General features: G+C 45.4%; 1 protein-coding gene across 1 annotated transcript in view; it reads right to left on the bottom strand.

The window, feature by feature from the left end:
* Positions 1 to 3,680: 3,680 nt before the first annotated feature.
* The window catches only part of SCPEP1 (serine carboxypeptidase 1), a 30,609-nt gene continuing 8,543 nt past the window's right edge, over positions 3,681 to 25,746 (bottom strand). The window contains exons 3-13 of the mRNA XM_033183598.1: positions 25,286 to 25,375; positions 23,233 to 23,388; positions 22,793 to 22,867; positions 19,967 to 20,039; positions 15,796 to 15,833; positions 15,179 to 15,307; positions 13,763 to 13,856; positions 12,314 to 12,427; positions 9,675 to 9,812; positions 8,484 to 8,647; positions 3,681 to 4,296 (exon numbers count right to left, since the gene is read on the bottom strand). Coding sequence (XP_033039489.1) covers positions 4,234 to 4,296; positions 8,484 to 8,647; positions 9,675 to 9,812; positions 12,314 to 12,427; positions 13,763 to 13,856; positions 15,179 to 15,307; positions 15,796 to 15,833; positions 19,967 to 20,039; positions 22,793 to 22,867; positions 23,233 to 23,388; positions 25,286 to 25,375 — 1,134 coding nt within the window. The 3' untranslated portion in view covers positions 3,681 to 4,233. The remainder of the gene's footprint in view (positions 4,297 to 8,483; positions 8,648 to 9,674; positions 9,813 to 12,313; positions 12,428 to 13,762; positions 13,857 to 15,178; positions 15,308 to 15,795; positions 15,834 to 19,966; positions 20,040 to 22,792; positions 22,868 to 23,232; positions 23,389 to 25,285; positions 25,376 to 25,746) is intronic.

The following is a 25,746-nucleotide window of genomic DNA, read 5'->3' as shown; positions in this document are numbered from 1 at the left end:
TTTGCCTGATGGAATGACTTAAATCTTCTTTTGTGAAGGGTCTGGGCCATTAGCGGTCTTAATTGGGTTGTTGTAGCTCTCCATTGACCTTAATCAGAGAATATGGCAGTACTAGGGGGTGCCCCAAAGGATCTCCTGCATTCTTCCTCCTTATGTCCATTGTGTAGGAGTAACCCCATTTCCTCTTGATAGTCAGGATCAATCACTGCAGACAGCACTTTACCTGTTGATGCAGTGCCCAAAGAGGCCAGATGGTGGCTTCAAGCTCCAGTTCCATGGATTATCTGCTGTGTCTCCTAGAGAAAACATTTCTCCCGTTGTAACTAAGACATCTGGACCAGTAAAACTTAAAGTTGCAGGGATGGGAAGCAAAAATGTTACCACTGGATCACTAGGGTTAACAGTGAGAGGAGTCGCTTTCACTTTTATCCCTTGATTACTGGACTCATGAATCGTGGGTATGGGAGAAACAAGGCTGTTGATTTAGAGCATATACCACATACTGGAGGGCAGTGCCCCAGCCCTGCAATCTATCCCCACCTAGCTGGCACTGTAGCTGAATTTTCAGCCATTCAACCATCTGTCAAGGCAGTTGCTTTAAGAGGATGGGAAACATGGTGAGACCAGTCAATTCCACATGTATAAATTCACTGCTGCCTTTCATTTGCTGTGAATACCATGGTCATGGATAAGGCACTCCGTAGGTCCACAGATGCTAGTTTTGGCAGAAGCATTGTGGGAAAGGAAGGCACAGCTATGTCCAGAGCAAGTGTTAACTCCATTGAAAACACAGTGCTGCCTGCCTCATAATAAAAGTGGTCCAATGTAATCAGCCTAACACCAGGTAGCTGGCTGATGTCTTCAGCAGTGATGCCGTATTAGGGGCTCAGTGTTGTTTCTTCTGCTGGCAGATGGGGCACTCAGCAGTGGCTGTGACCAGGTCACCCTTAGTGAGTGGAAGTCCATGTTGCCAACCCCATGCCTAGCCTCCATCCCCACCACCATGGCCACTTTGTTCATGAGTCTACAGGAGGGGCTGAAGGAGGCTAATAGCCACAGAATGGGTCAACTACCCACCTGATTATTAAAATCTTCCCTTGCCCTAGTTGAGTATTCAGATGGAAAACAATGATCTTCATACCCGGCCATTCAGAGATCTAGTCTTGTAACTCTTCCTCAGAGCTTCTTGTCATCAATTTTCTAATCAAGTTTTTTTTCTTTTTGAGACAAGGTCTCACCCTGTCACTCAGGCTGGAGTATAAATGTGGCTCGCTTTAGTCTCAACCAACCTCCTGGGCTCAAGTGATTCTCCTACCTCGGCCTCCTACGTAGCTGAAACTACAGGGGTGCACCAACATGCTGAGTTAATGTTTTTATTTTCTGTAGATACAGGGTCTTATCATCTTGCTCAAGCTGGTCTTGAACTCCTGGACTCAAGGGATTCTCCCACCTCAGCCTCCCAAAGTGTTGGTATTATAGGCATGAACCACTAATCAAGTTTCTTCCAAGTCCCTGAATATCCAGCTAAACCAGCAGACTTATTCTTCTGTTTATTTCCCCTTCCAGGGACAATGAAGAGCTGAGTGCACTGTTCTAAGATTTGTACACTGGGAGGATTTCCCTTCACACCATCTTTCAGGGCTGTCCTGGAGTGCGGCCACGGTGCTGTAGCTATGCACATTCAGGTGATGCATGCATTCTGTGGAGCACTGTCTGTAAATCAAGCCTGAGAGTTGCCTTCCCTTGTCAACTGATCACAGGGATTACCTAGGAAGGTAGGGGGGTGGGTTGAGGGAGAATGTTATACAGCAGGAATAAGAGCCCTGGGTAAGTCTAGGAATTTACTATAGGGTCTTAGGGCAAGACACGATTAACCTGCCTAGACAGCCATGGAAGGGCTGCTTCTAATGGCCAAAAAGGTTTGAGGTCCCCTAGCTTCATTGAAATCTGCGCAGGTGACTCATCTCAATGTTTAGAATTACATTTCTTCCCAACCAATGCACTAACTTTTAACAGAAGAGACTCTGTGAGGTTGGGAATTCAACTTGTTTTATAATTCACTGCTTTGTTGGATGGTTCACCAAGACTCACAGGGCTCAGTAGCAGGTTATACTAACAGCTAACTTTTTGGAACAAAAGATGCACATCACAAGCAGCAGGTAAAAAGGATACACATTGGTGATATCCACGGGTATCCAGCACAGGCTTCTAAAGTTCTTCCTTTCCACGGGTACACTGGAGTTCTTGCTAACCGTGAACCACAGGGACATGTGTAGTCTCTGCCCCAGGAGACTGTTTTTAGTCTCAGGGTCTGAAGGGGCTGGTCATGTAGACACAACCTGCTGTTAACTCTTTCCTCACAGTCTGCAGCAATAAGCTTTGGTTATTTTTCTAATTTTATTTATTTATTTATTTATTTACTTACTTACTTACTTTTGAGAAACAGTCTTGCTCTGTCGCCCAGGCTGGAGTGCAGTGGCGCGATCTTGGCTCATTGCAAGCTCCGCCTCCCAAGTTCACGCCATTCTCCTGCCTCAGTTTCCCAAGTAGCCGGGACTACCGGTGCACACCACCACACCCGGCTAAATTTTTTTTTTTTTTTGTATTTTTAGTAGAGACGGGGTTTCACTGCGTTAGCCAGGATACTCTTGACCTCCTGACCTTGTGATCTGCCCACCTCGGCCTCCCAAAGTGCTGGGATTACAGGTGTGAGTCCCAGATGTTATTTTAAATTTCAGCCCTTGGCCAGGCTTGGTGACTCAAGCCTGTAATCCCAGCACTTTGGGACCCCAAGGCAGGTGGATTGCTAGAGCCTGGAAGTTCGAGACCAGCCTGGGTAACATAGTGAGACCCCAACTCTACAAAAAAATTTTTAAATTAGCTGGGCATAGTGGTGCACACCTATGGTACTAGCTACTCAGGAGGCTGGGGCAGGAGGATCACCTGAGCCATGATTGTGCCACTGCACTGTAGCCTGGGGCACAGAGTGAGACCCTGTCTCAAATGAATAAATAAATAAATACATACATACATACATACATAAAATACCAGCCCTGCAACTGCAAGAGGTGGTATTTCTTTCAGACAGTCCTAGAAGCTATTACCCTATGCAGATCTTTTTTTTTTGAGATGGGGGTCTGTCACCCAGGCTGGAGTGAGTGGCTTGATCATGGTTCACTGCAACCTTAACCTCCCTGGCTCAAGTGATCCTCCTGCCTCAGCCTCCCGAGTAGTTGAGACTACAGGTGTGTGCCACCATGCTCGGCTAATGTTTTCATTTTTTTGTAGAAACGGGGTCTCCCTATGTTGCCCAGGCTGTTCGTGAACTCCTGGGCTCAAGTGATCCTCCTGCCTCGACCTCCCAAAGTGCTGGGTTTATAGGTGTGAGCCATGGCGTCGAACCTCCTTATGTAGATCTTGAGCTATGAATACAAAGTTAAAAGTCCTGAGCTAATTATTTTGATTTTAAGGAAATGTGGCAATCCTTGGACTAAATAATTACACTTTTATGAATTTATTCTAAGAAAATAAGGAGGTACAAAAAATCTAACCATCAGGGTGAATCAACAGAGCACTGTGTATAATAGCAACAAACTAGAAATTATTATACTTGTTGGAAGCAATTGGGAATTTTGTAAATAAACTAGCATATAACCATAAAGTAGAATGCTCCACAGCCATTAAAAATGTTATAGAAGAACATTTATTGACATGAAAAGGTGTTTTGGATATACTGATATGTCAAACAAATAGTGAAACAACATACAGTAATGATTCATTTTGGTAAAAAATATATATGTATATATAGCAAAAAAAAAAAAAAATCTGCAAGGACATATGCTAAATTGGTAACAGTGCTCACCCCAGGAAGGGGGTACACAGGTGTTGATTCATTCTTTGTGTACCTGTGTTTCCCAGTTTTTCTATAAATCACATCATTTGCTTCTGTCATAAGAAAAAGTCATAATCTATTATCATCCTTCATTTTGATTAAAACAAATCCATTTTTTTAAAAAATCTTAGGTTTTTTAAGCAGCAGAAATAATTTCCAAATTGCCTCCAGAGACCATGATTTTTATCCTCGGCGGCAGCTGGTCAGAACCTTCTTGATCACTCAGTTAGATACAGGGAAGAATGGTGCTTCCTAAAGCTTCAGCTTCCCACTTCAGTGGCCTCAGCTCAGCTCTGTGTCCCAAGGCCAAACAAACCCACTCATCTCCAGCCCCCTTCATCCTATTCTTGCTGAGTCACCAGTCTCATCATCTTCAGAGCCATGTCCCCTTGGTCAGAAGGAACCTAGAAAAAAACAACACCTGAGTTAGTGCTCCTGGTGCTATTCCTGGGACTGGGGTCAGAGGCAACATCCTGAAACCTTGCTCCCAAAAGGGAGCCAGCTCTGTGACAGCAACCTGTGCAGACACCTGGGCACATCCCTGAGAGAGGGTCCTTCCTGAAAATGACTCGTGCACTGGATGAAAGCTCTTCTGGGCCCTGACTGGGCTGGGTGGCAAGGACCTGGAGAAGTCAGCATTTAAGGCAAGAACCTTCTACTCCATATGGGGCTGATCTGTTGATTTCTTGGTAAGGGTCATGCTCATGATACTGAGACCTAGCCTGTTCAAGGAAGAAGGAAGATTCTAAACATTTTAAAGGAGTCTGTCTAGAAGGGATCCTGGATTGAGAACAGACAAATGGCTGAGAAGGAAGCTCACAGGAGAGAGCCACAAATAATAAAAACAAACAGGGCCCTTTGGATGGGACCTGATTTTCACATTGTTATTCAACTTTCTTTCATTTTCCCCCAGATTTTTAGAATAAGTCCCTTAAATTTTCCTTCCCACACAGCATCAAAAGGGGGAAGGGCAGAGGCCTCAGTTTCTCCCCTATACAAAGGGGGTTGGAGTATATGGTCTCCCTGTTCTGCAATTTCCTGGCCCCATGATTCTCTATGGCACACCCATCCTTGACTCTTCTGCCAAGAGTCCCCAGGAAGCACAGGCACGGTAGGGCATCCTAAAATGTCATTTAATTAATGAAAGGGGAAGTGGTTTGGGGACAACTTAACAACAGTCTCCAAGGGCTATTTTAAGCCTGTCCCCAACTGATCTGTTGTTCTATATGTGACAAACCAAGAGGAAACGGGCCTGAACTCTAATACATAAGAGTGTGGTTGGCTTGTTCCATGCCCTCCTACCAGCCTCGGCAGGGACTTCTCTCTAGTGCAGGTTGAGCATCCCTCACTGGGAAATCCAAAATGCTCCACAATTCCAGCCTTCTTGAGTGCCACCATGAGGCCACAAGTGGAATATTTCACACCTGCCCCATGGGGGGCTGCATTCAAAATGCAGGCACACAACACACACTTTATTTCTGCATCCCCAAGGGGGTTACAGTACAGTAACCTTTTAGTCAAAACACAGCATTGTAGGTAGAGACTGAAAGCTGCTGTTGCTTGCTGTTGCTGTTGTCTAGCAGCTGACACAGGTATTCTGGTGATGCTACTCTACTGTGCTGCTCAGTTACTCTGAACACACAATTTTTCCACTGTATTAATGGTATGTTGTATTTCTCACTGTGAAGTACTTACGTGTGACTATGTGCAAGAAAAAGATTGCTTATTGGCAGCATATAAATTTGGAGTCAGAAATGATATGATGCCCAATAGCCACAGATTGGTTGAAGAGCCATGGGTGGCTGAAACAGCCACCCTTTGCTCTCTAGTAACTCAATGCACACAAACGTTGCTTCATGCACAAAAATATTTAAAACATTGTACAAAAGTACCTCCAGTCTATGTGTACAAGGTGTATATGAAATATAAATGAATTCCATTGCCTAGACTGGGGTCCGATCCCCAAGATATCTCATTATGGATATGCAAATATTCCAAAATCCAAAAAAATTAAAAATCTGAAACATTTCTGTTTCCAAACATAAGGGGTACTCAATCTGTAACACTGCTTTGCTCTAAGACTTCCTAATTTTTTTTAAGTCAATATTGAAGGTACTCAGATCCTGAGAGCCATAAATAATGCCCTCTCCCTCTGTGCCCTGCTGCCTTGTTTGTTCTCCCTTTAGATTAAGTCTATTTGTTTGTTTGTTTATTTATTTATTTACTTTTTGAGACAAAGTCTCGCTCTGTCACCCAAGCTGGAGTGCAATGGCACGATCTTGGCTCACTGCAACCTCCGCCTCCCAGGTTCAAGCGATTCTCCTGCCTCAGCCTCCTGAGTAGCTGGGATTACAGGTGCCCACCATCATGCCCAGCTAATTCTTATGTTTTTAGTAAAGATAAGGTTTCTCCATGTTAGCCAGGCTGGTCTCAAACTCCTGACCTCAGGTGATCCACCTGTCTTCACCTCCCAAAATGCTGGGATTACAGGTGTGAGCCACCACACCCAGCCTAGATTAAGTGTCTTTTAAGAGTGGGCTGCTGGCCGGGCGCGGTGGCTCAAGCCTGTAATCCCAGCACTTTGGGAGGCCGAGACGGGCGGATCATGAAGTCAGGAGTTCGAGACCATCCTGGCTAACACGGTGAAACCCCGTCTCTACTAAAAAATACAAAAAGCTAGCCGGTTGAGGTGGCTGGCGCCTGTAGTCCCAGCTACTCGGGAGGCTGAGGCAGGAGAATGGCGTGAACCCGGGAAGCGGAGTTTGCAGTGAGCTGAGATCTGGCCACTGCACTCTAGCCCAGGCGACAGAGCGAGACTCCATCTCAAAAAAAAAAAAAAAAAAAAAAAAAAAAAAAAAAGAGTGGGCTGCTTTCTCTGGCTTCTTAAAGGAAGCTGCGGTCTCTTCTCACTACTCATTCATTTTCTCCAGTCTTTACATTCTGGCTTCTGAGCTTGCCACCTCACCAAAATATCTCACCAACGCAGGTGCCAAGGATATCGGTGTAAACACATCATCACTCACGTTCCAACCCTTCCCCTGAGTTCTCACTTGGCACTATGGGCCCCTCCCTGCTTTGGGGATGCCACGCATCCCTGGTCTCCCTTCTCACTTATCTGGCTGCTCCTTTCTCAGTCTCATTTGTAGGCTCTTCTTCTGCCTTCTGTTCCATAGGCAATTCAAACTCAGCTTGTGCAAATTGCCTCCATCCCAAACCACGATGCTGGAGCAGAAACCTGCAAGCCACCCTTCAGTATTTTTCCACCCCAAATGATTACCAAGTCCTGCCAATTTTCCCTTCTTTACACTTTGCCAAATCCATCCACTTTCCTCCTTTCTGGATTTACCTAACAGCCTCATTGACAGGTCCTTGGCCCCAGGCTTGCCCCATGCCCTCTACTGCTAGAATGGTATTTCTTGGACAAATCTCTTAATTTCACTCCCTTGCTTAAAACCCCTGCTTAGCCCTGTCTGAACTCTTTAGCATGGTATGAAAACTCCCCCTCTGCAGTCACCTCCCTCCAGTGTTCATTCCAAGGCCTCGCCGTCTAAGGCTCCTCTGGACCTTGTATTCATTGCTCTCCATGCTCCCCACCTCCTCCTCTTTCTTTAAATCACTCCTACGCATTACGTGGGGGGCACAATCTTCCAGATCTGCAAGCCTGGGCAGGGCACCCTTCCCTGGGCCAAGTCCCCTCTTAGCATTGCTCAACCCATGCTATTGACAGTCTCCTTGCCTGTCTGTCTCTAGACCACAAGCTCCTTGAGGACAGGGACTGGGCACCACTCACCCTTGTGCTCGCCGTGCCTAGTGCTAATAGCGGAATTTTGTTAGGAAACTCAAAACCACTCCCAAGCCCTAAGTATTTCTTTCTTAATTTTTCTTTTTCTTTTTTTTTTTTTTGGAGACAGGGTCTCGCTCTGTCAGGCTGGAGTGGAGTGGCATGATCTTGGCTCACTATAGCTTCTAATTTTCAGGCTCAATCAATCCTCCCACCTCACTCAGCCTCCTGAGCAGCTGAGACCATGGGCATGCGCCACCGCACCCGGCTAATTTTTGTTCTTTTTTGAGACAGAGTGTCACTCTGTTGCCCAGGCTGGAGTGCAGTGGTGCTATCTTGGCTCACCACAACCTCCACCTCCTGGGTTCAAGCGATTCTCGTGCTTCAGCCTCCCAAGTAGCTGGGATTATAGGTATGTGCTACCACACCTGGTAAATTTTTGTAGAGACAGGGTTTCGCCATGTTGCCAAGGCTGGTCTTGAACTCTTGAGCTCAAGCGATCACCTGTCTCAGCCTCCCAAAGTGCTGGGATTACAGGCATGAGCCTCTGTGCCTGGTCCAATTTTCATATTTTTTGTAGAGACAAGGTTTCTCCATGTGGCCCAGGCTGGTCTCAAACTCCTGGGCTCCAGCAATCCACCTGCCTTGGTCTCCCGAGGTGCTGAGATTACAGGCGTGAGCCACCACATGTGGCCCTCGGACCCTCGTACTTCTTACAAGACCCGCCTGGGCAGCGGACAGAGACATAGAACTGCCCGTGGCTTCCCTCTCAGGATGATTTTTAAGTCTGGAACAAAAGCTGTCTCTTACCATGTGACCAGCTTTCAGAATCCAGTAGAAAGCCAGGTTCTTGTAGGACTTAACAAAAGCAGATGTTTCCAAAGATTTAGGGTCACTGTACAGGGCCTTCCACTTCAGCTGACTGAATTTAGGCAGTTCTGGCCACTTCAGTTTCCGCAGCCAGGCCTCCTGACCTGGTGAGAAGGACAAAGAGAAAGGCCTGGCATTAATAGCTGGGTAGAGTAGGAAAAAAGTCTAGGTCCTAAAAGTTGGTGCTTCCCAAACTCCAGTATGCATGAAACTCACTCAGGATCTTGTTAAAATGCAAATTCCGATTCAGAAGATCAGGGTAGGGCCTGAGCATCTGCATTTCTGACTTCCAGTGAAACCTAGGCTGCTGGGAGAAACCTAACAGCTGCAAAGCCTGACTGTTTTTGCCTCTGTATCTCTCACTGCCATCTGCTCTTTAGGAAGGGAACTGGGGACCTCTGGAGGCAGACAGGCCCGTGAGGAGGACTGAGAGATGTCAGGAATGAGACAGTGACAAGGATCACCTGGGCTGTTCATGGAGCAATGCAGCAGCTTTCCAAATTGTCCTTGGTGTCCCTTGCTTACCAGTCACAAAAATATTCAATCCTTCTGGTTTGACGAGGCGCATCACATTCGTCAGACCTTGTGCCTCAATTAGCCTGCCAGGTCAGAGAACCTGTCTCTGAGCCTCCACCAGGCCCTATTTAATTTGGAAGTGAGCAAATTAAATAGGTGGTAGGTGATAGGGCAGTAGTCGGGATTCCACAAAGACCATTTCCCCTGGGTCTTCAGGGTTACGGTCATTAGGGTTTAGTTTTAATTTACTCTGCAGTGGTCAACATCGACTGTGATGTCGCACAAAAATGAGGCTCTCCCTTAATTAAACAGTGCACTTGCCCAATAACCAGGAAAATGTCTAAGTTTTGTGGTAGAGACAAGTGCTGTTCTTTTCTTTAATCATACCTAAGGGCCCCCAAACCCGGACAGGCCCAGGCTTCTGAGGGGTCACAGCCACATGCAGCTCCCCACTCTTTGAATAATCAAGGTCAGGAGCAGATGAATGTAATGGGAAATGGCCTTCCTCCTGGCATGTCAACATCATCCACCCCAAGACTGACATGTCCAAGGCCAGTTCCCTTCCAGTTGAACCCATAAAACTGCCTCTATGTGCCCCTCAGAGTCAATTCCTACCCATGGTATCTACGATGAGATCAAGCTGTCCATTATACACGGTCACGTTGATCCCTGCCTCCAGCAACTCATCCACAATGCTAATGACTGGCTTCATGAAGTCCTCCTCCATGTTCACAAAGACGTTGGTAGCCTGGCCTGCACATGGGGAAGGAGAAAGAGGGAGTAGCTTTGAATCTGCCAAAACAGGAGATACCTTTCAGCCCAGAGCATCTTGGGCTCCAGCACCAATGACGACTGAATGCACAGATGCTTCACAAACAGGGATGAACCAGCCCAGAAATTTGTGCCGACTGGTCAGGTGTAAGGCACACATAAATAGCTCATGTGGTCCATTCTCTTGAGAGCTTGAGATGATAGCAGGCGCCATTTTTAATGAGGAATTGATACCTGGAATAGGCTACTGTCCAAGGAAACAGGGAGGGAGAGACCTAGGAAATACTCATTAGGCTGGTACACTCAGGGAATAAACTGTGCTTTGGGCCCATGTCAGTTTTCCTGTTTTTTCGAGTAACACCAGGGCCAAGTTTCAAGTCCTGAACAAGTGGGCCTACCTTATAATAAACCAGATCAAACCTAAACCAATTCAGAGCTGGCCCTCAGGAAAGCCAAATGAATAACAAGTCCCAGGCAAGACAGGAGCTAGTGAGCACGGCACTCTCGCTGGCTCCTGCCCATCAGCATTATCAAAACGCTGAATGACAGCAATAACAGTGGCAGCCACCATTATTTGCTACTCACTGCCAAGGAGGCATCTGACAAGCAACATACCATTTTCTTCTTCATTATCCTAGGAGATAAGAAGTCTTTTTTTTTTTTAATTTAATTTTTATTTATTTATTTATTTATTTATTTGAGACAGAGTCTCACCCTGTCACCCAGGCTGGAGTGCAATGTCACAATCTTGGCTCACCGCAATCACTGCCTCTCGGATTCAAGTGATTCTCCTGCCTCAGCCTCCCAAGTAGCTGGGATTACAGGGGTTTGCCACCCCACCCAGCTACTTTTGTATTTTTAGTAGAGCCGGGGTTTCTTCATGTTGGTCAGGCTGGTCTCGAACTCCCGATCTCAGGTGATCTACCCGCCCGGCCTCCCAAAATGCTGGGATTACAGGCGTGAGCCGCCACACCCAGCTCTTTTTATTTGAGCTAATTTTTCTTCATTTCTAAAATTCTCTCAGCAGTCAGGAGTAATGAAAAAACCAGGGATAGAATGCGCCCTCTGGTGACTGCAAGTTGGGAGAGGAGGACCCATGTCCCCTGAGAAAGCTCCCAGCAGCAGCAAATCGTAGGCTCCCAGCAGCAGCCACAGGACCACTGACCCCATATCCTTGGGGTATCTTGAACACACATGAAACAAAACCCTCTTTAGCTCAGAGTGTTTTCCCTTCAGAAACCTGAGATCTCTGCTTGCTCAAGGCCTCCCTACAGGAATAAAGTAGGAACTTATCCAAGATTTCTACCTGGCCCTGGTCTCTAAGGATTTCATTATTTCCTCACCACAGTCTTGAGACCAGAATGCAGTAATGCCCGGCCACATCTAGCGTCAGGATGCCTGGGGAGGTCAGCAAAAGAGAGCTGGTCAAAATCTGCCCAAGCACTTGGGCTGTCTGACATCCTGCAAGGACCTTTGGCACGAAATCTCATCTGCAACCAACTGTGGCCTTGGATGTAGCTTTTTTATCTTAATTTTTTATTATGAAAAATTTCAAATGGATATAAAAGAGTAGTGTACAACGCTCCAATGTACCCATACCAGGCTTCAATAATTATTAACTCACAGTCAAATATGCATTATTTCCCTCCCCACTCAGCTCCCTGCCAACCCCTTATTTTGAACCAATTTTGACAAATGTTTTTTTCCCCTTTTTTAAGAAACAGGGTTTCTCTCTATTGCCCACGCTGGAGTGCACTGGCACAATCATAGCTCACTGTAGCCTCAAACTCCTGGGTTCAAGCAAGTAGTTAGGACTATATGCCACATGCCACCATGCCTAGCTAATTTTTCTTTTTTCTTTTTTCTTTTTTTTTGAGACGGAGCCTCGCTGTGTCGCCCAGGCTGGAGTGCAGTGGTGTGATCTCGGCTCACTGCAAGCTCTGTCTCCCGGATTCATGCCATTCTCCTGCCTCAGCCTCCCAAGTAGCTGGGACTACAGGCGCCCACCACCATGCTTGGCTAATTTTTTGTATTTTTAGTAGAGACGGGGTTTCCCCATGTTAGTCAGGATGGTCTTGATCTCCTGACCTCATGATCCGCCCACCTCAGCCTCCCAAAGTGCTGGGATTACAGGCATGAGCCACCGCCCCCGGCCCGTGCCCAGCTAATTTTTCTATTTTCTTGTAGAGATGAGGGTTTTACTGTGTTGCTCAACTGTGGCCTCAAGCAATCCTCTCAACTCAGTCTTCCATAGTGGTGGGATTATAGGCGTGAGCCACTGCATCCAGCCCTCACAGCCCTGACAAGTCATTTACTGTCTCTATATCTATTTGCTTACCTACAAAATGTGGATAGTAATATGGTTTACCTGTAACCTATCATCACCAGCCACAAAACCCATCCTACAAATTCAGGTCTCTGAATTTGCACCTCTTTTCTCCCCATAACTCTATAAACGGCACTTAATTAGGTCGCATAAGTACCTCCCCAGGATTGATCCTCAGGAATAATTTTGAGCTTCTTTCTGATGGGGCCATTCATGAGCTGGCTTAAGGCATCTTGTTGTAGATGTCTCACGTGGCGCTGACAAAGACGAACTAAAACCAAACTGGTAGACGGTGAGTCAAAGGACTGGAAGTAAGGCCAAGAGGACATCTTTTTTTTTTTTTTGGAGACGGAGTCTCGCTCTGTCGGCAGGCTGGAGTGCAGTGGCGCGATCTCGGCTCACTGCAACCTCCGCCTCCCGGGTTCAAGCGATTCTCCTGCCTCAGCCTCCCGAGTAGCTGGGACTACAGGCACACAACCACCATGACCAGCTAATTTTTGTATTTTTAGTAGAGACAAGGTTTTGCCATGTTGGCCAGGATGGTCTCGATCTCTTGACCGCGTGATCCGCCCCCCGCCCGCCTCAGCCTCCCAAAGTGCTGGGATTACAGGCGTGAGCCACTGCACCTGGCCATGAGGGCATCTTTACCAAGCCGCTGGGGATGCTGCACAGTGAGAGGGAGAGTTTTAGATTCAGCTGGAAAAGGGAAAGCATCACCTTGATTCACCCCCAGTGGGAGGAAGAAAGTCAGAAACACATTGAAAGTGGAGAGGCTTTAGTATTCGGTTGGTGCAAAAGTAACTGCAGTTTTTGCCATCAAAAGTAATGGCAAAATTTCTAAATTTCAATGGCACTCCAGCCTGGGCAACAGAGTGAAACCCTCTCTCTTAAAAAAAAAAAAAAAAAAAAAAAGGAAAAAATAGATTTGTCAAAATTGGTTCAAAATAAGGGGTTGGTAGGGAGCTGGGTGGGAAGGGAAACAATGCTTCATTGGTTGTGAGTTAATAGTTTTTGAAACTTGTCAAAAACCACGGTTACTTTTGCACCAACCCAATAGTATTGATTGTACACTCCACAGACTTGGGGGCCATTGGGATTCTCCAGAATGACCAAAGAGAATCACCTAGGAAGTGGAACCTAGGGTATCCTGCAGCCTTTATACACTTCTTGGTTGGCTGAAAGACGACTAGATTCAGCCTTGAATTGATGTTGTAATTTGGTGTATGGAAGCTAGTTTCTAAACTTTAAAAACATCATGTTATGTGACAGAAGCCAGTGCAAAAAACTATTGTGTGATTGTATTTATATAAAATGTTCAGAAGAGGCAAATCTAGAGAGACAGAAGGCAGATGAGTGGTGGCCTGGGGCTGGGAGTGGGAATGAGAACTGTCTGCAAGCAGACACGTGGGATCTCTTTGGGGTGACGGAAATGCTCCAAAACTGGATTGTAGCAATGACTGCACAACTCTGGGAATATACTGAAAACCACTTACAATGAGTTAATTTTATGGCATGCAAATTATATGTTAATAAAGTTTTTTTTATAAACAGGTTTCTTTTTGCATGGAGGCTGAGGCAGGGACTAATAACTTCAAGGTTCACTCACCTAGGTGGCTGTGTGTGAATTCTAGACTCGACTCCACTGTAGACGTGGGAGTGCTTTTAGTTAAGATGTTATAGAAGTTCACCCCGTCTGTGTTCTGAAATATAAAGTTTATTTGGCTGTTTGTTTTGCTTTCCTATCATCAAAGCTGCCACACAGAAAGGCACATGGCTCTTTATCTTATCGAAGGACAGCTTTAATTTTGTAAATTTGCTTGGATCAGAAAGAAATACAGCTTTGGCTGGGCCCAGTGGCTCACACTTGTAATCCCAGCACTTTGGGAGGCTGAGGTGGGTAGATCACTTGAGCCCAGGAGTTCGAGACCAGCCTGGTCAACATGGTGAAACCCCTCTCTACTGAAAACACAAAAATGAGCCGGGTGTGGTGGTGCTCAGCTGTAGTCCCAACTACTCTGCAGGCTGAGGCATGAGAATCACTTGAACCCAGGAGGCAGAGGTTGCAGTGAGCCAAGATCGGGCCACTGCACTACAGTATAGATTAGATGACAGAACCAGACTTGGTCTCAAAAAAAAAAAAAAAAGAAGGAAAGAAAGGCCGGGCGGAGTGGCTCTTGCCTGTAATCCCAGCACTTTGGGAGGCTGAGGTGGGTGGATCACCTGAGGTCAGGAGTTCAAGACCAGCCTGGGCAACATGGTGAAACCCTGTCTCTATTAAAAATACAAAAATTAGCTGGGTGCAGTGGCGCATGCCTGTTATCTCAGCAACTTGGGAGGCTGAGGCAGGAGAATCACTTGAGCCCAGGAGGCAGAGGTTGCAGTGAGGCGAGACTGTGCCATTGCACTCCAGCCTGGGTGACAGAGCAAGACTCTGTCTCAAAAAAAAAAAAAAAAAAAAGGAAAAAATAAAAGAAAGAAAGAAAGAAATGCAGCTCTGAAGTTTCAGAAACCAGCTGTGTCAGCCCACTCTCCCCGGAGTGGTAATCATCTCATATGAGCAGTGATCAGGCCCCGCAGGGAAAAAAAACCAAGGCCCTAGGTGTTAATTTATAAGGAGAACAGAGCTGCAGAGGGGCCTACACTCCCAGTCCTTAGCCAGCGCATTCTTTCCTTCTGGTTCTCTGGAGTCAGAATGTTGCTTGGCAAGGGTCCTAATAAGGGAATGTGTTGTCTCCACACACTTACCTCTGCAAGACAGTCTTTTTTTTTTTTTTTTTTTTTAATAGAATCCATACATTTAGTCAAGGACAAGCAAGTCTTGCAGGCCTGGGTGGCTTTCTGACTCTGTAACGAGCCACTACATCACTGCTCAGACCCAAGAGATGTATTATCTAGCAAGCAATCATTTGCAGATATGTGGGGAGGCTCAGGATAGACCCCAAGTTTGACAACACCAACAACATACCCTGTACCCACCAGAAAAAGCCAAGCAGGCTGGCCTCTGAGTTTGTCCCCTTTTTACCTGTTCAATGGTCATTTCTGCTTTCCCCCACAGCTCTGTAGCCTCTCTGTAGAGCCCCTTATTTACGGCCTTCAGGACTTGCTCTGCAATCTCGGACACCTCTGCCAGACCTTTGTCTTCGAGAAGAGACTGGAATGCAAAACAAGAGCAAAAAGACCCACTTTACTTGGGAACATCAATCTGGTGCTGCTGCAGTTAGGGAGGGGTAGGAGAAAGAGGGGAAGGAAGGAGAACAGAAGCTCACATATCAAAGTGTATTGTTACAAGCCACATGTCTATTGGAGGAAATACAGCAAATTGTCAACTGAACCTAAGAAGGTATTCACAGTGATCTTTCAATGTTTCTGCATATTTGAAAATTTTTGTAATAAAAATTTAGGGAATTGGAAAAATGTGTTTCTTATATCTGGAAAAAAGTGATGTGTGCCGATTTTCTTTCAATTTGTCCCTGAGGCGATCTCTTGCTTTGGGTCTCCAACTCTATATGGATGAGTAGTCCCTAAAGAGCAGTGTCATCCACATAGGCAAACTCATCCAGCATCTCTTTTCCTGGGATCACAGCCGGAAGAGATCGGCTGGGTTGTTTACCCGCAGGGCACAGATGTATATCTACTTACCATGCTGTACAGGTAAGGTCCCCAGGAGAGCACCGAATCTAAAGGAAACCACATATGTACAAATCAAGTATATCATACCTCTGTCTTTCCAAAGACAAACCTAACTGTCTTCTCTCCAACGAAGAAAGAGACAGAAGCAAGAAACCCGGTAGCTTTGGATTGGAAGGCTCCTCAAATCACCTGTACCCATGCAGGAGGCGGGCCGATGACACAGTGGCTAGAAGGTGGGATGAGGGTGTGGGGCCTGTATGTCGACTCTTAAGACTAATGGCACATTAATTTGGCCTGATACTGGCCCAGCAAGTGAGTCATTGCTGGTGACAGCATCCCCACAGGCAGGCTGTAGGTATACAGGTGGAGGCTCTTATCTGTGGACCTCTAGGCCTTTTTTTTTTTTTTTTTTTTTTTTGTTGAGACGGAGTCTCGCTCTGTCGCCCAGGCTGGAGTGCAGTGGCCGGATCTCAGCTCACTGCAAGCTCCGCCTCCCGAGTTTACGCCATTCTCTCGCCTCAGCCTCCCGAGTAGCTGGGACTACAGGCGCCCGCCATCTCGCCCGGCTAATTTTTTGTATTTTTTTAGTAGAGACGGGGTTTCACCGTGTTAGCCAGGATGGTCTCGATCTCCTGACCTCGTGATCCGCCCGTCTCGGCCTCCCAAAGTGCTGGGATTACAGGCTTGAGCCACCGCGCCCGGCCCTCTAGGCCTTTTGATAGCTTAAAATATTTCTCCACCCTCACATTTCTGCTCTGCATCTTATTTGCTCCTCCAGTTTGGAGATATTAGCTTCTGCCAAGGAGCTAAATAAGGAAGATGACTAATGAGTTTGCAACAACGCAAGTGGCTATATTGCCAATTGGCTCATTCCCATCCCACAAACATATTGAGAATTTACTAAGGGTCTGGAGGCAGCAAAAGTTTAAGATAAAACTGTGAGTAACATAATGCCTGTCCTCAAAGAGAACAGTAGTTGACCTTGGTTTAGACAAGCTCACAACTATTAAATACTGTATCACTAGGTAAGACAAGTGCTATTGAAAGACATGCCAACAAAGAATCAAGGACCTCAACTTACAAAGCACATTTGAGTATGTCTCTCCTTAGCTTAAAAGTATTTAATGGCTCCTTAAGGCAAAGTGTCTCAAAGTAGGTTTCAAGTAGTCTTAGTTCAGCAGGAACTAAGTCCATGTTGCCCAGTCTGGTCTCGAACTTTTGGGTTCAAGCAATCTGCCCGCTTTGGTCTCCCAAAGTGCTGGGATAACAGGTGTGAACCACCACGGCTGGCCTGGACTGGTATTCTTTTAGAGTACACTGTGAGAAATGCAGGCACACCAGGACTTCCGTGCCCTAGCTGTTAATCACTTCCTGGGCTTAACCTTCAAACTTGTGCCTTAGTTTCTTGAAACAGGTTTGGTTGCAGTTCTCCAATGCATCCCACTTCCTGTTTGATCTGGGCCAGATATTGGTACACTTTCTGTAAAAGGACAGATAGTAAATAATTTTGGCCCTGTAGGCCAGCCTATCTCGGTTGCAACTACTCAACTGTGTTCTTACAGTCTCCAAACAGCCACAGACAGTAAATGAACTTTTACCGGCCAAGTGCGGTGGCTCACGCCTGTAATCCCAGCACTTTGGGAGGCCGAGGCAGGCAGATCACCTGAGGTCAGGAGTTGGAGACCAGCCTGGCCAACATGGTGAAACCCCATCTCTACTAAAAATACCGAAAACATTAGCCAGGCGTAGTGGCGGGAACCTGTAATCCCAGCTACTCAAGAGTCTGAGACAGGAGAATCGCTTAAACCTGGGAGGTGGAGGTTGCAGTGAGCTGAGATCGCACCATTACACTCCAGCCTGGGCAACAAGAGCAAAACTCTGTCTCAAAACAAACAAACAAACAAACAAACAAACAAACAAAAACTGATTTACCAGAGCAGGCGGCAGGGCAGACTTGACTCATGGGCCCTTGTTTACCAACCTTTGAAGTAGGCCTGCATTGTTCAACAGAACTTTCTGCAGTAATGGAAGTGTTCCATATCTGTGCAGTCCAAAATGCTAGCCAATAGCCACATGTGTCTATGGAGCACTTGGGTGTGGAGAGTGCCACTGAAAAACTGAACTTGTATTTAAAAATTATAATTAAATTTATATAGTCACATGTGGCAAGTGGTTACCATACTGACATGGTCACACGGGCATAGTGACAGCGCAGATCAAGACCTTCTTGAAGATCAGGAGCATATCTATGTGTCTTTGCCTAGCACCTAGCACAGTATCTACTACTTAGCAAGCAATTAACAGTTGTTCATGGAAATTAACAATACTTCTCCCTCAAAAACCAATGTTTCTGGTATAGAGGGGTAATACGTAAAGTGGATCTGGAGGGATGGATTACAATCCAGACAAACAGATTCATAAGGTAAAGTGGGTCACGGCAAGGAGGAAAAGGTAGATTCCAAACCGGAGGAAAAACACTTGCAAAGCCAGGAAGCAAAGTTTACTGATCTTGGAGAGACAGTGTAGCAAGGTAGTTAGGTTGCTTGGATTCCAGTACCTGCTGCCTGGATTTGAATCCCAGTTTTACCATTTAGCTGGGTGACTCTAAGAAAGTTGCTTAACCTCTTTTGAGTCTCAGTTTCATCATTTACAAAATTAGGATAACAATAGCATCCATCCCATGGAATTGTTGTGAGGATTACATGAAGTTAGCACATGCAAAGCACTTAGTGCTACTGTGAAACTGAGAAGACCCCATGAGGAAGTGAGAAGGCCAGCATCGTAATTTTGAGTCATAAACAACTCTTATCTGTGTTCCCAATGAGGATGCTCAGTTATGAAACAGCACACCTCTGGGTTGCCAAGACCCGATGGAGACTTTGTCTCCATCAACTTGAACAAAACAGCAGTATCTGACAAGAAACTCTCATGCTTCTGACCTAGGCTTTTGCAGTTTTATGATGTCCTACGAGATCTATCCAGGAAGGAAAAACAGATAAACAAATAGCAGCCCTCGTCTTCATGCTGACTCAGTTTTATGCTACTTCAGTCCTACCCTGCAGATAGCAAACATGAGGGCAAGAAATAACCATTCCAAGTTGTAATGGTTATTGGGAACATGGCTCTGTAACAAGCGAATCCCTACCTTTTAGGGGGAAATATTACCTTTATAAATGATTATTTTTAAAAAACCGAGCCATAATCACAACTCACAAGTGTACCTTCAGAAGAGTTTTGATGAATGCATATGCCCGTGTAACCACCCCCTGCAATCAAGATATAGTTCCTTCATGTCCCTTTCATGCTTATTTCCTACTCTTGCCCCTAGGCAGCCTCTCTTCTGATTTCTAACTCCGTAGTTTGGTTTTGCCTGGGGAAAATCACGTTTTGTTAGGTTAGAACAATGGTTCTCAATCAGGGACGGTTTTGTTCCCCGGGGAGACATTTCTGGTTGTCACACTGGGGTGGTGCTACTAGCATCTCTTGAGTAGAGGCCAAGGATGCTGCTGGTAATATCCTACAATGCACAGGACAGCCTCCCACAAAAAGAACTATATGACCCACAATGTCAACAGTGCTGAGAAATCCTGTGTTAGAGTGAACGCCACCAGGATGATTGTTTCAGATGTCTGGAACCACACCCTGGGTGTCTGCAACATAAACAACTCTTATTTATGCTCGCAACACGGATGCTCAATTACGAAACTGCACACCTCTGAGTTGCAAGACCAGACGATAACCTTGTCTTGCCATCAATATGCGTAACAGATGGAAATTTCAACCCAAACGCTTATGTCAGCATCAGGGAAGTAGAGGGGGCAGGATGACAAAACAGATTTGCCTTTGTACTGAGCCGCACAGACCCAGATTTGAATCCTGACTAGGCCACTCATCCTATGTTGCAGAGAGCATATTTCATGACCTCTTTGAGTCTTCAGAATGTCTCCAATTGTAAAATTTGATCCTTTTGTTGTGATAATTAAATTAAGAAAACTCAGTTCAGCCCTTAGTGGTCCCTGGTAGGTACTCTGTCCCTATATTTCTTGGATGCAGCAAACACTTTCTCTAAGAGCCCAGAACGTTCTGCTGCTTAGCTCTTTGATATGGACAACACAGTCCAAAGTCCCAGGAAAGGATGGGCAAAGGGGAGTGAAGAAATGCCTGAAAATGCCAGACTTACCAACAGGGGAGATCCAGGAATCGCCCAAGGCAACCCCGGCAAAGTTGCACTTGATGGTCCCTTGCTGAACGGCCTGAAAGAGGAAACAAGAAATGCCCTCAGGCCAGGTGCAGTGGCTCACGCAGTAATCCCAACAGTTTGGGAAGCTGAGGCAGGAGGATCGCTTGAGCCTAGGAGTTCAAGACCAACCTAGGCAACATAGTGAGACCCCATCTCTACAAAAAGTTAAAAAATTAGCGGGGCATGGTGGTATGCCCTTTATAGTCCCAGATACTCAGGATGCTGAGGTTAGAGGATCACTTGACCCCAGAAGGTCGAGGCTAGCATGGGCAACATGGCAAAACCCCATCTCTACAAAAAATACAAAAATTAGCCAGGCACGGTGGTGCTCGCCTTTAGTCCCAGGTTACTCAGAAGGCTGAGGCAGGAGGATCGCCTGAGCCCAGGAGGCAGAGGCTGTGGTAAGCCATGATCACGCCACTGTACTCCAGCCTCCAGTCTGGGTAATAGAGCAAGATCCTGTCTCAAAAAAAAAAAAAAGTCTGAATATTTGAGATGAAAATTTACAGAAATAGAAAGCTGAGAACTACTGATGGAGGAAAGCAGGCTGAAACCAGTATGTATAATATGATTTCATTTAGCTAAACAATTCTATATAAATGTGCACAAGAATATTTAGAAAGCTATATACCCAGGTGCTAACTATAGTGATCTCCATCAAGTGGGAAGGTGAAGTTTTCATTTTTAATTTATGCTTGCTGTAGTTTCTAATATTCTGTAAAGTACATATGCTGCTTCTGTAAGTTTTTTTTAATTAGTAAATCTTTAAAAAATCCCTTATTTAAGTTCACTGATACTCAAACATAGGAGATAGAAGAAAATGTGAAAGTCTTTTACTTTTCCTCATTTGTGCCCTCACACTCACCAACTGACTGCAGTTAAGTGTGTCATGTATCCTTTTACACTTTTGTTTGCCATCACAGCGTGCAAATCTATCTCCACATATGGAAGTGTTTTTGACTTACAAACAAGTTTATCTCATATTGTTCCACAATTAAACACCCAAAGGACAACTTCCCATACTCAGTACATACAGCTCTCTGTATTCTTTCTTTTTTCTTTCTTGTAGAGACAGGGGTCTCACTCTGTTGTCCAGGTTGGTCTCTAACTCCTGATCTCAAGCAATCCTCCCACCTCAGCCTCCCAAAGTGCTGAGATCCATCCTTTTTTTTTTTTTTTTTTTGAGAAAGAGTCTCGCTCTGTCACCCAGACTAGAGTGCAGTGGTGCAGTCTCAGCTCACTTGCAACCTCTGCCCCCTGCGTTCAAGCAGTTCTCCTGCCTCAGCCTCCCTAGTAGCTGGGATTACAGGCATGCACTACCACGCCCGGGTAATTTTTGTATTTTTTAGTAGAGATGGGGTTTCATCATGTTGGCTTGGCTGGTCTCCAACTCCTGACCTCGAGCGATCCACCCACCTGGGCCTCCCAAAGTGCTGGGATTACAGGCATGAGCAGGATTACAGGCATGAGCCACCGCGCCCACCTGGATCCATTCTTTACACTGGCTGCAAAGCATTTCATCTTGGAAAGATGTACCTACTTTATTTAAGCAATCCTTTACTGACAGCCAACCAGCTGTTTTCAGTTTATGAACATTATAAACAATGGCATAATGAACATTCATTGACATACACGTATTTATAAGTATTCCCATAGGATAAAATTATTGGATCAAATGACACATACATTTAAAAAACTGACAGACATTGTCAAACTGTCCTTTTAAGTTTAAATTAATTTGTATTCCAGTCAAAAGTGCACAAGAGCACTTATTTCCCTGACTTCTTACCAAAACTGGGTGTTATCAGTCTTTTAAATATTTACAAATCTCATGGACTTGGCTTACTAATAAAAGTTGAAGATTTTTCATATGTCTAAAAGCTGTTATATTTCTTTTATAAATTGCTTGTCCACATTTGTCTTTGCCCATTTTTCTACTAGGACATTGTTGTTTTTTTTGTGTTTTTTTTTTTTTTCCTGAGACATGGTCTTGTTCTGTCACCCAGGCTGGAGCGCAGTACCATGATCACAGGTCACTTTAGCTTCAAATTCTTGAACTCAAGCGATCCTCCGACCTCATCCTCCCAAGTAGCTGGGATTACAGCCAGGAGCCACTGTGTCCAGTTGATTTCTTTTTTTTTTTTTTTAGAAACAGGATCTCACTACGTTGCCCAGGCTGGTCTGGAACTCCTGGTCACAAGCGGTTCTCCTGCCTGGGCTTCCCAAAGTGCTGGGATTATAGGCATGTGCCACTGCATTCTGTCCTAATTTTTATTTTTAAGTTCAGATTTTAATCTATCCAGAATTAATATTTTATACAAGGCAAGAATACAAGTTTTCTATTTTCCAAAGTGATAGACATTTGTCTCCATAACATTTATTGACATTCTATACATGCCTCAATGATTTGAAATGTTATCTTATATTTATATGTGATCATATACATATAATACAAATATATGATACACATACATATATATGTGTGTGTGTTTCTGGATTCTGTTTCCTGTTGCAATTAATCTATTTGTCTGTTGCTATGTCAGTAGCACATTCTTTTACTCACTCAAGCTTTATATCTTGTTCCAGATCTAGCAGGGCAATCTTCACTCTTCTTTTAAAAACTTTTCATGGTTATTACTACAGATTTAATCTTACTCTGCATGTACATGGCCCTATTCAAAGTGTATTTAATATCACGTGTGTATATAAAAGTAACATAATTGATTTTCTGTCCAAAATCATAACAACAAAGTTATTTTCCATTACCTTATAAAGCTCTAGACCAATGCCAGCTGCCATTTTTCCTCCATAGGACTCTGAGAAAATGTAGAATGGAACTGTCTAGTAAGAAAAGGAATTTACACAGAATTAACAAACTTGATTGCTTTTTGAGTCACGCAAATTAATTTCAAATTTCAATTGCACGTAATGGCCAGAAAAAACAAATCTGCTTTGTCTTCCTCCCCCATCACTCCAATCTGATTATTGCATCTGACTAGAATGCCCACTCCAGGGTCATTCTTTCAAGTTAAATGTCAACTTTAAAGATGACAGAAACAAAAATCCACAACCCAATCTTGGAAATAAAAAGGTTTTCTCAGAAATCAGCTAGGCATTAAACCCTGGAGGCAGTTCAGGTTTATGCTGATGGATGTAGAGTTGCTATTGCCAACCCTTTACTTAGCTGTTCCTGAGTCTTTGCTTACCTGGAATTCTTTGTGGCAATCAAAGAAGGTCTTCAGGAGAACCATCATGTCTGAAGCCACCATAGCTAGGTCCTTGGCATAGGTACCACTACCATTCACATAACTAAACCCAGTGCCCACGGGATTATCCACAAATAGGAGACTGGCGGCCTGGAGCTATTTGCCACAGAGGAAAATGAAATGTTGCAATCAGTTGTTTGGTCACCAATTATCTTTGGATCATTTTCTACTAGCTCAGCAAGACCCACATACGTGAGGATACCAGTGTGGTGATGATATCCCTGTTGCCAAAAGAGATTTTTAAAAATAAAGGACAGGAGCATAGGGAATAAATAAGGGAAAAAAACAAAACAAACAAAAAAACAAAACAAAGAAAGCCCCCCCCCCAAATCCCCCCCCAAAAAAGGGAGAGGCAAGAAGGAAAGATAAACGGGAATCAAATAATCTGGACTGTTGCTTTTCACACAATACAATGTACTAAATGTAACAAACAGTGCAGAAAGAGGTATGCAGAGACAGTCTATGCACTAACTCGAAGAAGCCAGAGGACACTCAAAGTCTGGACACACATCACTTTTCTTGGAAATGCATCCAATTTCCACATTGGCCTGGCTTCTCTGTACACTGCAAGAACAGAATTTATTCTAATACCTTTTCCAAAAAGGTTGAGAGTTATAAAATTTACATATAAAAGATCCTGAATAATGACACAGTCCAGCCATGTGCCTTGCTGATGAGGAAATTAAAGCCCAGAAAGAGCCCAGAATGTGTCTAAGGTCACAAAATTGGACAGGCAGTGGCAGCATCAGGACTGGGACCATGGTCCTCACTCATATGGCCCTTTTAGTTCCAGAAGGCTTGGAGACAAGTTGGGATGGGGGGTGAAGGTGGGGGATGACTCTACAACCACTCCTGGAAGTGAGATTTCTGTTGGAACCAAGTACAGGAAAGGCCCAGGCCAGGAGGACAGCATGTACAAAGACCGTGAGGCAAGAGTGGGAAACCCTTAAGAAAGACAAGAAAGTGGCCGGGCGTGGTGGCTCAAGCCTGTAATCCTAGCACTTTGGGAGGCTGAGGCGGGCAGATCACGAGGTCAAGAGTTCGAGACCAGCTGACCAACATGGTGAAACCCCGTCTCTACTAAAAATACAAAAATTAACCGGGTGTGGTGGCACACGCCTATAGTCCTAGCTACTTGGGAGGCTGAGGCAGCAGAATTGCTTGAACCCAGGAGGCAGAGGTTGCAGTGAACCGAGATTGCGTCACTGCACTCCAGCCTTGGTGGCAGAGGGAGACTCCATCTCAAAAAAGAAAGAAAGACCAGAAAGCTCAGCTCACAATGTGAGAGGGAGGCTGGAGGAGGAGCACTGAGGAAAGTGGAGAACATTCATAGCAATAGGTACAGCCAGGAGAGCTGGAGCACAGAGAAAGGACTAGCCACAAGCCCTGAGTAGGGCCCACGCTGTGTAGCAGTCTTAGGGCGGGTGTGCAGTTCTGATCATGGGCAGCCTGGGCGTCAGGGCTAAGCAGGTGGACAGTGGGAGTGACCTAAGGCTGTAAAGGGAGAAGGATACGGGAGTTGACCACAGAGGGCTGAGGGAAGGAAGAGATGCTAAGAATGAGGGGGAGGTGTGAGCAGGAGAGCAAGACAGACATCCAAAGAGGAAGTCAAGATACAAGTAGGAGGAGAGGAGAGAGAAAAGGACTGGGGGCTGTGGCTGGAGGGTGCAATCCTGGTGTCTGAGACTGCAGAGATGGCCAGCATGGGTAACGCAGGGTCCCAGGTGTCTGCTGTAGTAAGTTTTTGAAGGCAGCTGGAGAGAGGGGTTGTCTTAGAGAAAGCGAGGCAGACTGGGGCAAGATAAGTTGTCCTGAAAAATGGGAGAAGCTGGGCCAGAGAGGAGGCCTGTAGACAAGTGCCCATGGCCTCAGTATTCACAGGACGAGGAAGGGAATAGCGAGGGATTGCTACATCTGTGGCCCCTCCAAGAGTTGGGCAGGGCCTCTGAGAGGCCACGGGGCAAGGTTTAGCTCAGGACCGTCCTCACTGTACCCAGGTGGTTTTCCGGGGTTTGAGATCACTGTCAAGGGGCCCAATTTCCTCAAAGTTTCCAAATCCAGTGCTGGAACCGCCTGGACCGCCCTGTGGAAGAGAGAAGAAACAAACAAAAATTTTAGTCAAATCTTAGTCTTTACAATGAATGACCACATTTGCTATAGACGGTTTATGAGTTAGTGATGGCTGGGTCAATTTGCATAAAAGACACAATTTCTCTGGTGAACCAGGGACTTCCACATGAGCAAAGCTTCCCTAGTAACTGCTGAGGCTTTTCTCTTTGAAAGGAGCAGAGCTGAGCTAAGAGGTCCTCAGTGGAATGTTCTTGACTCCTGATTTTTTCTTTCCTTTTCTTTTAAGACAGGGTCTAACTTTGTTACCCAGGCTGGAGTGCAGTGGTGCAATCTCAGTTCACTGCAGCTTCTACCTCTGGGGTTCAAGTGATCCTCCTGCCTCAG

This window comes from Trachypithecus francoisi, unplaced genomic scaffold, assembly GCF_009764315.1.
Source record: "Trachypithecus francoisi isolate TF-2019V2 unplaced genomic scaffold, Tfra_2.0 Lachesis_group20, whole genome shotgun sequence".
Lineage (NCBI taxonomy): Eukaryota > Metazoa > Chordata > Mammalia > Primates > Cercopithecidae > Trachypithecus > Trachypithecus francoisi.
This window is presented reverse-complemented; position numbering and strand designations above follow the sequence as displayed.